Here is a 13335-nt window from a genome sequence, read left to right as displayed (position 1 = left end):
ATGTAATTTAAAAACACTATTAGAACTCTTTAATAATCCTCCTTTATTTTTTTTACATCAATTAATATGGAATAAAAATATTTATGACTATAGTTTAGTTCACTTTATGTAATAAAGAATATTATCTTTCAGTAGCGTAGCCAGGATTTTAAAATGGAGGGGGCCAAATCCAAAATACTAAAAAAAACATAATCAACAATTAACAATAAGTTTCGGTAATTAATATATTTTACTTCATTATAATTACATTTCAATTTATTAGTTTAATTATTTTGACTAATCTAACAATAAAAGACGTTGATGAGATTTAAAAAAAAAAATGTTTTTATTATTTATTTCTACCAAAAATCAAAACAAACAATGGGTTGTAGTTAACGCAAGCTTCTATTTTTATTCATATATATTTTTGTTTTCTTTTGAATTGAGGGCCCCAAATCACGAAGGCCACGGTGCGTCGCACCTATTGCATCACTACTACACCGCTGTGTAACACGATTATTGATTAATAATTTAACGATAAAACAATAAGTGTTAGTGTACAACTTACCAAGTCAATAATAATATTATCGATTTCATTTTTTGACTTTTTCAACATAATCCTTGTGGCCTTTAATCAAAACTTTATTAGAATTGGAATTAACTTGTGAAAATGTAACAGTACTTCATTATGTTTCCCACATATCTGGTTTATTACTTCAGCATGGTGGGCAACAAAATGATGATGATATTTTGGAGGAACGTTCATAGTGACTTCCATTATGTTTTCCTATAACATTTTAATGTATTACGAGATTACAATTATTATTATTATTGTATTATAATTCTCGTATATCTATTCTTTAAATAAATTAAAAGGTAATAAATGTTCAATTATTTTTTATGTAATAACTGTTAGTCATAGGTTTTTTTATGACTTTAATAATTCCAATAACTATAAATAAAAATCAAGTCTTTAACAATTTCTTCAATCTTACGTTTCGCCTCTTCAACATTTATTTTGTCACCTTTTATGATGGCAGCACTATTACTAGAAGCTATTTTCGGAAATGTTATAGATACTCCATTGCAATCATTAATAATTCGATTGATAATTTCACCACGTCTTGCAACAAAGTAATTATAATGCTTTGGATCAACATTTATTACAGCTCGAATAGTATATTCCTAAATGAAAATTGTTAATGATTATATGGTTGACTTATTTACTTGTATTTAGGTACATCAATGATTATTTTAATTGTTAATCTTAAGTTATTTCATATTATATGACTTATATATTAATAGTTAATTATTGTAAAGAAAACTATGAACAGTTATGTAAATATAACATCAATACAATTTCAATAAAAAATAGATAGGTTAGTTTAATACACGTGCATTTGTATTGAATTATACATACCAAAACTTTAGCATGGTCTAAAAGTTTTTGTTTAGAAAAAACAGCATCTGCTTTGCTATCACTGATCACAACTCTATCTCCAGCACCAATATTAGGAAATTCAATTTTAATATTGCCACATTCTTTTTCCAATTTGTGTAAACATTTTTTTTGATTTACCACTAAAGTGCCATGATATTTTTCATTGATTTCTATATGTTCTTCGATGAAATTACCAATATCGGTTATCATAAATTTAAATTTTGCTTTTGCTTTATTAAAATTCTCTTTTTTACCAACAATAGTTATATTTTCATTAGTGGAATCAGTTTCACGTGGAAAAATTATTCTTGTATTTGTTAAATATCTGATCTGGAATCCAAGTATAAAATCATAAATTAACACATTGTGCTAAAAACTAAACTATTTTAACAACATACATTTTTAACATTGACTCCATTTGTTCCAATTAAATATTTGTGAAACTTCGGATTTACTTATAAATCATACACATATTTATGAACATAATCAACCATTGTCTGAATTTGTGTAATAATATCTTTAACATCATCTTCAGGTCCTTTGATAACTATAGTCTATGAATTAAATTTTAGCTTTAAAATAACTGTTTACTATTTTTTTTATAGATTTTAGCATTTGGGAATTTTTTTTGAAAATTTACTTATTGTATTAGGAGAGAGGTAGCAGTTTCTTCTCTTGAGAAAATCGTCTCCTGCTCAAAGAGAGTAACTGCCATAGGCCAGGTTCGAATCGATGTCTGAGCGTATATCACGCATAATAACTTATACAATTGGTTAAATTGTCATTTTAATTTATAAGTTTAATAAATAAGTATATTCTTACATTATCTCCTTTAACAGTTGGTGAATTCAATGTCACATTACCACCACAATCTTCTTTGATAGATTGAATGAATTTATTCCCAAGATTTACAATAGCATCTCTAACTTTAACATTTTTCAACACCATTTTCTTTGTTATTATGTCTCCCTAAAAATACATAATATTAATAATAAAATTGAAAAATATTATAAATAATCTTTATAAAAAATTAACTAGGTATTTAATTTTGTATTTCTTTAATCATATCATAAGCGATTAAAACTTTTATTTCCCATGACTTTAATAACATCACTATTGTCTCCTTCACGTGGTAAAAAAATTCTCGTATCAGTCTTTTCTCTAATATAGAATATTAAATTATAAAAATAACAATATTTCTAAAGGTCGAATCACAAAAGTTAATAAATAATAATTACCTTTTTAATAAATACTGCTCTCTTTCCAGCACTAAGTTTGTGAAATTGTTTAAAAATAGGAATTTCCAACACATAGTTGATTTCATCTAATACTTCGGCCAATTCAGCTAATGATTTAAATGCTTTACTTACATCATCGTTCAAACCTCGTATTTTAACTAAATTATTTCTAGCCTCGACTAAAATATCAAACCAAATATTATTTATTAACGGTAAAAATACAAAAAAAACAAACATATTAATACTATTAATACTATAAATGACCTGGACTGGGGAGTATAATTTGAACATTAAATATTTTCTGAAGTTCTCGAACTTTTTCACCCTTAACTCCAATTATCGCTCCGTGGTGACGTTGATCAATTATTATTTCTTTTTCAGTTTTACTTTTCAACTTAAATATAATTTCCTCCAATTCCTAACAAAAATTTTAATTATTACAAAATTACGAAAAGAACTGTTTGATGGAAATTTGTTAAAATACTCGATTTTGTTAATACATAATACTTGTAAATTTTTTTTCTAAAAAAAAAAAAACATATCAAAAATTTTTTAAATACTTTTAAACCTATAATATTAAAATTAAAAGTTCATTGAATTTTTATAGAGTTATATCAATATTCAATATTAAAATCCTCATTATTTGTTTTTTACTATAAAAGTATAAGAAAAATAATCGACATTTTAATTTAGAAATCGTGAAATTTTCAAATATTTATTAAAAGATTTAATTTTAATTTAATTAATAAAATAAATAAACTAGTACGGTCATAATTAACCACTTTAAATATAGACATTATCTGTTTTGTCAATTTTTCTCCAACCTATTCATTCCAACCATTCTTTTCGAAAATTAATTTACTTAAATGTGTTAATCTTAAATTCCGATTCATTAAAACATATTTTTGATTCATACTTGAACTACTTTTTTCGTGGAATCCTTTGTTCCGGTTATATAAATTATGTCAGACGAATTTTTCATATACGGTATTTGAACACGTGTTCCTGTACGTTTTTCGATACTTTTAAGATTAAGTCCTTGTTTGCCCAATAACTTATTTTGATGTTCTTTTGGAAACTGTGTAGTTTTAATCTGAAATTTTAATGTTTTAGTTAAAATTGCTAAAAAAAAAAATATTTTTTTATTTATTTATCCGTAATTAGGTAATAGGATATTATTAGAACCAGTGATGGAGGCGCAAGAAGCTTTGGAAAGAAGTTTGATAAGAGGAGACGTGAGTACAATATTTTTGTTTTGATGATTACATGTGGGTTGTTTTGCGGCGTTTAAGAAGTAATTTATGTTAAACCTTTATAGTTGGAACAACAACCTTTATAGACAACATTTATAGTTGGAAGTATGATCACCCGCGCAAAAGCCGCACTTGGTTAAACTGCCTTTCTTTTTGATGTAACTGTTTCAGGAGTGATTTCCCCAGCGTTTAACACAGCGTGAAGGATGGAAGGTCACCATTATTTCCAGTATGGTGATGGTAATAGTGACCGTAGTTACCGTAGTAGGTATATATCATATATGAAACATAATATTTATATTAATATTTATTTTCATGAAACCTAATGTTTTATTATGTGTAATAATATTTTAGTATTAATTTAAAATAATTTGCACAAACATGCGACAAATAAATACTGACTAAGTGACAAACTGACAAAAATATAATAATTAATACAAACTATCTAAAACATCGTAGACAGATCGGTTAATATTGTGATAAATTTATAAACAGAACTTTTTGATTGTTGATCTATTTTTAACAATTATAATATCCGCTCGACAAGACAATATCGCACGCGTCCGCCGGTATTATTTAAATTCTGATGTTACAGTATGTAAACGCTCGGCAGTTTCAGACTGTTTTTACAAATACTCGAAGTCGGGGAAAATTTAATCGAAGTTTATGCGGGCACGAGGCTATTTTTGGAAAGTGGCCATAGTATATAATAATAATAATAAAGTCTATACTGTTATTGTTGTATAATGTATGCCTTATGGTGATGAAAAATTAGAAGCTTGCGTATACCCATTATGTACGAATGATTAGTTAACGTATACCCATGACAGACGAATTTTCTTAAAGATATACGCATAAATCCAAAAATAGGGATCCGGATATACGGCGTATACCCGCGTATACCCTCAAATACACCACTGCATACGTTCCGGTTTTACCGGGACACTACCGGTTTTTAACCAAGTGTCTCAGTGTGCCAAGAAAGTGTTTCGGGACAGCGATTTGTCCCGGTTTCAACATTTTACTCGATAAAATATCAAGAAAATTGAAAACAAAAGAAAGGATCAGATTCTCATGGTAGAAATTGAAAATATCGTAACAAAACTTGAGGACGAGGAATTATCAATAGAACTAATTTTAAAAGTTAATGTGATGAATTTTATGTACTTTGTTACAACTATTGAAAAAAATGGAACAATTCAAATCAACATGTAACTAATTTAAAATCAATGTTATGGATAAAATTAGCTCCAAAGACAATAGTAAATTGGGAAAATGTCAAAAACTCGGTAATCTTTATAAAAACTATAATGTCAAACAATCTTAATTTTGATGAATAAATGTTTTTCGAACAATTCAAAATGTTTGAAAAAATTAATCAACAAAATGACGAGTGGCATTGTTAAAAAATAGAAAATAAATGAATATATATTTTCAAAATATTCACTGATAACAATCATGCATTTTCTGGGCTATTAAAAGTTGTATTTATTTTTGTTTTGTCAGGTTCAAATGCACTGATAACAGCACATGGACAAATTCAAGATAATAACTAGATATAAAAACGGTATATTATAAAAACGTGCTTCAATAACACATCTTATGAAGAATTCTACAACCAAAGTTTGGAAAACAAGCCTTTATTAAAACAAGTTTATGGATCAGTCAAATATATACCTAGTAAAATCAACAGAAGAAACTTTGCACCCCAAAAGATCCCAAGACTAAGAATATGAATTATTATTACTATTATTATTATATTGCTTCTATACATAATTCATTAAAAAAAAATATATATATATATATATTTTCTTTCATATGGTGATATATATATATATATATATATGTTTATAATATTATATATGTATAATATTTATCCATTCAAAAAGTCCCGGGTTCAGAAAAATATAATCTGGTAACCCTAATACATTATATAGTGAGGTTTTTACCTTCTATAAGTGTGCGGTATTTGGCTGTACGATATACTTAATTGACAATCCATAAAGTGTGCGGTTTTTGTTTACCAACCTTTTTGGGGTTAAAATCAAATGTGTGCGGTTTTTGGATGCAACCGATTAAATATATTTAAATTTGCTGAACCCCCCCCCAACAAAAAGTTTCTGGCTACGCCACTGAACAGAAGAGTATATTAAGACCAACGAGGGAGTAGATCCAAGGTCAGTAACTTTTGTGGCCTTTAACTTGTTATCAAGTTAGAAATCGGAAAACAATCAAACTTCGCTTTAGTTTGAGAATAAAGATAAAGTCTCATCATTGAGAAAGATCTGATAAATCAGTTCATGGGACAGATATTAGATAGGCTGGAGGGTTTGGAAATGATGGTTGACAAGCAGCAGCAGACATTTGTTAGTCTCAACGAGAACGTGGAACGCTTGGAGCGAGAGTTAGCCGAACAGAAGTGTAGGTTGGCCGAAGGGTGGAAAGTCGCACATGTCATGGCAGCATTTCTCAAGATTTCATCAGCTCTATTTGGAGCAAATTCAGATTGCCTGGACGAAATCTAAAATATTTCGGTCAAAACTCAAGGAGTGAGTGTTGAAAGCCGATTGGCAATTATACGAAGTAGATTGCCCGGTGGAAACTTGCACAAACGGAGTTTTACCGGAGTTTCCGATAATCCGACCGGAGTGTCCGGCATAAGTTACGGTGAAACGTTTTGGAGTAGATTTTCTGGTGAAAAACATATGCACTTTTCAGACAGCTTACTTATACCTCAGAATGAGTTGAATATGGCTCATGAGTCGATATCTGAGTTCGTCAGTAAAGAGGATACCAGCTATAATTCGTACTCCAGGCTGAAATAATCTTGTAGGAAACAAGTATAAGTATGGCTAGATGGGTAACTGTTTTAGCCTCACAGCTTAAGACTCAGGCAGGAATATGGTGGGGCACCAAGCGCATGTTGACTAGATGGGTGGCTGTTTTAGTTTCACAGCTTAAGACGCAGGCAGGAATATGGTGGGGCACCATGCGTACGTTGGATTTTCCTTGGGTAGAGTTCCGTACGGAATTTCTCGAGTAATTCAACGGCGACGAGTTGCAATCCAGTCTCCAGTCAGAACTGTTGACAATTGCTCAGACCAAGTATAAGACACTGGGGAAGATCATCCTACACAAGTACTAGTTGTCTTGGAGGCTGTATCTTGGTCTTACAGGAGTGGTGGTTATAGCAGTGGTTGATAAAATGCGTAATAAATTTAGAATACATGCGTGCATACAATGAATGAGATCGTTTAGCGAGCCACGCAATGGCGTCAAACTCAGGGTTCAAGTGAGTCAAGGGTCATGACTAGACCATTTAAGTTGCTGAGTGGTACTGTGGTGGATCAGTTTATGATAAATAAGTAGATATATAAATCACTAAGTAGAACTTATTACATAGGTCAAAAACCTTGGTATAAATGTACCAGAACTGAACATTTACCTCAGTTAATCGTACAGACATGGCGTTACACGTGATAAATTACACAGTTCAACTGATTGTATGTAGGGCCCTTTTTTTTTTTTGGGCTTTTCAAGAGCCATTTAGACTCTTGGCCATTAAAACTAATTCCTTCCATCGTTCTCTGTTGTATGCTTGTTCCCAGTCCCCTCCAATTTCTTCTAATAATTCCCTGACGTTATCCTCCCACCTTTTCCGTGGTCTTCCCCATGGACTCTTTCCCTCTTATCATATAAGTCAATGCTCCTTTCAGTACACTTCCATCGGTTCGCCACACGTGGCCTGCCCATTCTACCCTTGTCCCTCTGGTAAATTGTACTACATCTTCTCTTTTGTAGAGCTGGTATAGTTGGGTGTTGGTTCTTATTTCCCATTTCCGTTCCGCATTGTTGAATACGGGTCCGTAAATTTTTCTAAGAATTTTCCTCTCGAATAGACGTAGATTTTCATCATCGCCTTTGTATATAGGGCCCTCAATAAAAATAATACATATTAAGTAAGTATATAACACTGTTATAATAACAGCGATAATTTTCGGGGAAAAGCCTTGCTATGATAAAATTGTTATCGATGATACTATATATAATCTAATATTCATACTGTCGCGACCATAGATAATACATTATGTATTATCTATGGTCGCGACACGTTGGCAATTTGCCGACAGTCTCTTGCAAATCGCACAAATGTTCGTTCATTTTATGAAGAAATTGTGAAAATCCACTAAAGATGTCATAAGAATTTATTTAAGTTTAATTTTGTCAAAAAATAAAAAAATACTTATAAATAGTATTAATAGTATAAATTAAATAGTATAAATAGTAGATATTAATAAACAGTATCATTTAAAACACATTTTATATTTATGGACTAACGTTTCAAAAAACCAGAAAAAAACTACCTTCGCATCAAAATCTCAGCCCTATTTGTAATGTATAATACACTAATGGTGTGTAGCCATAGAATGAGCTATGGTACTGTTACCTCTCTCCACTTCTCCATACCACAGATTAAATAAAATATATAATATATTCATTCATATTATGTAAGTCCTAAGTATATACTATAAATATAAAACTCAAGAAATATATCAGTGCTCTTTGTATGTATATAAACTACTTTCAATATTTCACTTTTGATAATTTCATTATTTTATGAATTAAAAAATAACAATTGATCAACATTATTTATATCTAAGGTTGTATATATATTTTAATTAAACATTTGAATAGGAACACAATTATTTATTTCCATAACAAACACAATATTATACATCAAATATATATAAAAGATATAAATATACAAAATTATAATAATGTTAAAAACTATATTTTCAGGATTTTGACCAAATTAAACTTTTTAAATAAGATAATTTGGCTTCTGGTTCAGTCATAAACATGGAATTCCAGATAGATTTTTTAATCCATATAACCTTATATCCAAGTATTTCCAAATGCCTTTGTTTTAGTTTATGAAGACCCCTTATTTCATTGTCAGTTTTTCGTAGATCTTTTTCATTTAAAAGGAGCAAAATTATCCTAAAAAATTAAGTTTTTAATAAAAGTTATGTCAAAAAAATTTCATCATACTTTTCATTTTTGAAAATATTATTTGATTTCTCTGAAGTATTAAGCAGTATTTCAAAATCCAATTTATATCCATATGGAGAAAATGAGTTTGTTTTTAAATAACCTTTATTGTTAATTAATTGATTAAGTTTTTTTTCTACGTCTAAATAAAATGAACTCGTGTTTTTATGAACTGAAAAATTAATTATATACTTCAACATTAGTAAATAATATATATATTTTTTTATACTACCCAATGATTGAATTTCTTCACAATATTTTGTATGAAACCATGGTACATCAAATTCTGGATTATCAATACACACAGCTCTATTTAATAGCATTAATATTTGTCTTACTTTAATTGGATAAGTCGCCTTAATAATATAATAAATAAATAACCATAACCGTTATATTTGGTAAAAATGTTTCACAATTATCAAATTATTTCATTTAATCATATAATACCTTTGCATAACAATTATTTAATTCGTCATCTAATTTTTCTAAAAATTCAACACTAAATAAATAATCAGCTATGGATTTAGGTAGACTATAAAAATAACATAATGCAAGACATGCTCTCATAAAATTTAAACCAGACATTTTAAATTTATCCCTAAAAAAAGAAAAAAATATTAGATATTAAAAACATGAAATAATCGATTAAGAAAAAATATTTTACCTATTAATGACTTCAACAGCACAAGGTAAAAAGACTATAAATGTTTCGCTATTGGCTCCATATAAAAAAAAGAATGTTAATATTTTTTCTATATTTTCTGCCAATAAGTATTTATAATTTTTGATATAGTATTTTAGACATTTGTCTAATAATTCACCATCATACCAGTCTGATACAACTAAATTATAAATGACCTCTCTTATAGTCCTAGACGATAAATCTTCAGATTTTATAATTTTATACCTGTAAAATATTGTTACAATAAATACTAAAATAAATAATTATTCATAAAATTCTATTATTCACCTATCAAGTATTTTATAAAATAATTCTGGGTCATTCATATTAAGTCGATGATTATACCCACGATACATAGAATTCAGTTGATTAATATTTAAGTTAGGTTCCTGATTTAATATTTCTAGACATCTTTTGTTAAGTGCTGTGCAAAGCCTTACCTAAACATAAATTACATAATTATAGAAATTAAAAATAAAATATACTTAAATATAAATACAAAAATATAAAAAATTAAAATTGATTAAACTATTTAGAAGTTACTGTAGTATTCCATTAAAACAGGAAAGAGAAGTTACCAAATCTAAATAATGAAATAATTAATCTATTTATACTTTTTAGTTAAAATGGTTAGTAACAGATAATATATTATTTATTTATAGTTATTAACATCTATAGTCATATATAAGTTCACTATATGTCATTAGAATTACCTATTACGTTATACTACTGTTGTATGATTTTACATAAAACTAGTTGTACAGTTTATTAATTTTTATCTGTTTCTGATAAAATATATATATAACTGTTAAAAATTTTAATTCTCACAAACATTCATTGTTCACCTATAGTCACCTTATTCTTAAGTTTGCAATGTACTAAAAAAATTCTTACCACATTTTATTGGGTGAATTTTTATAATGACTAAATTTAAATATATAATTTTTTTCTTAACATGTGCATTAATTTATTCTAATAGAACATTTTAAATATATTAATATAACTTAAAATCAAATCAAAAATAAAATAAATAGATATTACTAACATATTGATCTAAGAACATCACTAATGATACTTTCTTTTTTCGATTTACAAAAGCAGTATTAAGTCCTCTACTAATAATGTAACAATCATAAACATTATATTGGCCAATACTATTTAATATCTTTTTGACCCATGGTTCAGGTATTTCATACCCAATTTTGGCATTAGGATAACTTATAAAAAATGAAAATATCTTGCTAAACCTAGATGGAACTATTCCTGACACACCATGGTCTAATTCTTCATTCAACCATATAATCATTTGATTTTCAAACTTATAATTCCTATATGTCCCAGCCATATTGTTATTGAAATTCATGTACCTATAAAATAATTTCATGATTAAATTACTGTTTTACTAAATCAATATATAAAGAATAAATCATTTATATTTTTGAAGATAAGTAAATTTAAAATGTTTACCTGTTACATATTCGCAATAATTTATGATGTTCGCGAAGAGAAGAATTGTCAGAACTTAACCAATCTACTACACTTGACCAGTATACATCACAAAGATGTACATCAGATGTTTTTAGATTTCTAATTATATTGAATAAAGGTCCAATACATAATTGTGAAAAATTATTATTTAACACAAATTGTTTTTTTAAAAGGCCTTCTATATGTTTTCGACGAGATGGAGAAGAAGATGGAACTATACAAGATAATAATCGTAATACAGTAACATCAGCATCAACTTCAGCTTTAGATAACCATTTAGATGTCACTTGATTTATTTCCTCAAATAATTGGTATGGTTCAAATTGCTTCACAATAATCTAAAACAATTATTGTTAATAAATGTTTTAATGTAATTTTTATTATATATATATATATATATATATACATATACCATTTGTAGTTGTATCATATCATAGAGTGCAATATGCTGAATTTTATCTTGTAGTGCAAGTAATAAAGACCTAATGAGGTCAATGTTTTGATTAGCCCAGTAAGGACTGTTTAATAATCTAAGTACTTTTATAATACATTTTACTTTTTCATCATCCTGGGGTTTATTATTAAATAAAATTTGTTCAACTTTCTTAACATATTTGTTCATGGTAGATTTATTTAAAAACCATGGTAAATTATACATACATATTGAAACATGTTTTATATCTTCAAAAGTTTCGCATGAATCTGAAGCCAAAATAGACTAAAATTAATTATTAATGTAATTATTTTTTAAGTTCAATTTTTGTGTTTACTTAATTTTTTTTAAAATTATAGGCCAAACATCTTTAAGAATATATAATCCTGAGAGGTCTCTTTGGCTTACAGTTGATACTGTAAATCTTGAGAGTATGCAAGTTGGTATTTCTTCTATTGGAGTAGTCATTAATAATTCTTTGAGTTTTAGTGATAGTGTTTGGTTAACTTTACAATTTAAATTAACACCAATTTTATATAAACATAATATACTATAAGATAAACATTGAATGTCCATGAACAAATGATGTTTTTCTAATAGATTTAATAAGTTTAAAAAATCATTATTTGTTAAAATATTTTCAAATTTATTTTCAAAAATTATATTGGAACAATTAAGATTCTTTTCGTGCATGCACACTCGATAATATATTATTTGAAGTTCTCTAATCATTGCAATGGCCATTGAAATATTTTCCCAATTCAATTGACTTTTGTTATGTTGTATTAACTCAAAAATATCATGTAAAGATTTTGATTCACTAATTTTGATTGTTAATAAATCATTAGTTCTGGGTAATATAATGTTTTTAATGTCACGTTTATATTCATTATCTTCAGCATCGCTGTCAGTGTCATCAGATTTAAAAGAATAATAACGGTATTTTTTATGTAAATATTGGCAAGAAAATGCTAATTTTAAATTACTCAATTTATAAAATGTATTGTAAGTAGCATAAAATCGAATAGTTTTATTTCTTGATGCCATATAAATTAATTTAGCAGACATTTTTAAATTACCAATTTGTTTTAAAAATGTCATATTATCTGTAAAAGAAAAAATATTTATATTTATATACATGTTAATATTCTGAAAATAACAAAAAAACAATAGTATTGTTTCTATAAGTCTCAATCTATTAGGTACATTTTAAGCATTAATAAAACATAGTTTACAATAAATTATAGAAATTGGGCCCTCAATTTTGTTTAAAGATTTCTATTAAAGTTTAAATGTTAATGCATAAGATACAAACATAAATAAATCAATATAATGTTGCCCTTTTGAGTAATTATATAACAACAACTCAAGTCATACAGACATTTTTCATAACATGATTTATTTCAAATGTATTTATTTCATTAAAATAAATATAAAATCAATACTACATTATATTAATTAAATAAGTACCAACACTCACTCATTTAAACATATAAATTCAAAAAAATAAGAAAACTATACACTATTTTTTTAATGTGAACTTCTAACTCCTAAATGTGTTTTGTTATTTTTTAAATAGTTAAAATATTAAATATTTAAAACTTAAATGTAATTTAAATTATTTAAGCATGACTTAGATAATAGATAAGAATATATGATAATGATCAGGCGTACCATTTCTAAATAATAATTGAAAGTTGTCAGTAATTTGATGACATCATCATAGTAAACGTCATACTGAGCAATGTAGTATTTTGCCTTATCAATAA

General features: G+C 27.2%; 1 protein-coding gene, 1 long non-coding RNA gene and 1 pseudogene across 2 annotated transcripts; 1 reads left to right on the top strand and 2 right to left on the bottom strand.

Moving 5' to 3' along the window:
- Positions 1 to 371: 371 nt before the first annotated feature.
- On the bottom strand, positions 372 to 3694 carry LOC112682822 (annotated as a pseudogene).
- Positions 3695 to 3820: 126 nt separating this feature from the next.
- LOC112682826 lies at positions 3821 to 5601 on the top strand. The gene is made up of 3 exons (XR_003148549.1): positions 3821 to 3893; positions 4083 to 4179; positions 5418 to 5601. It is a non-coding gene; the product is annotated as an uncharacterized LOC112682826 (long non-coding RNA).
- A 3096-nt stretch (positions 5602 to 8697) lies between these two features.
- LOC112682821 (FAST kinase domain-containing protein 1, mitochondrial) lies at positions 8698 to 13066 on the bottom strand. The gene is made up of 11 exons (XM_025553570.1): positions 13047 to 13066; positions 11905 to 12672; positions 11546 to 11835; positions 11113 to 11471; positions 10691 to 11012; positions 9934 to 10085; positions 9628 to 9870; positions 9411 to 9561; positions 9196 to 9319; positions 8964 to 9135; positions 8698 to 8912 (listed from the first exon to the last, which is right to left on the bottom strand). The coding sequence occupies exons 1-11, from the start codon at positions 13048 to 13050 to the stop codon at positions 8708 to 8710; spliced, it is 2790 nt and encodes a 929-aa protein (XP_025409355.1). The 5' UTR covers positions 13051 to 13066; the 3' UTR covers positions 8698 to 8707.
- Between the last annotated feature and the right edge of the window lie 269 nt (positions 13067 to 13335).

The sequence above is a fragment of the Sipha flava genome, unplaced genomic scaffold (genome assembly GCF_003268045.1).
Source record: "Sipha flava isolate LNK unplaced genomic scaffold, YSA_version1 211_pilon_pilon, whole genome shotgun sequence".
Classification (NCBI taxonomy): domain Eukaryota; kingdom Metazoa; phylum Arthropoda; class Insecta; order Hemiptera; family Aphididae; genus Sipha; species Sipha flava.
This window is presented reverse-complemented; position numbering and strand designations above follow the sequence as displayed.

Coding starts and splice junctions, on each gene's coding strand:
- LOC112682821 (XM_025553570.1), bottom strand. Junction 11,836..11,904: donor TATAATTTTAAAAAAAATTA/AGTAAACACAAA, acceptor TTTTGGCTTCAG/ATTCATGCGAAACTTTTGAA. Junction 9,136..9,195: donor TGAAGAAATTCAATCATTGG/GTAGTATAAAAA, acceptor TTAATTTTTCAG/TTCATAAAAACACGAGTTCA.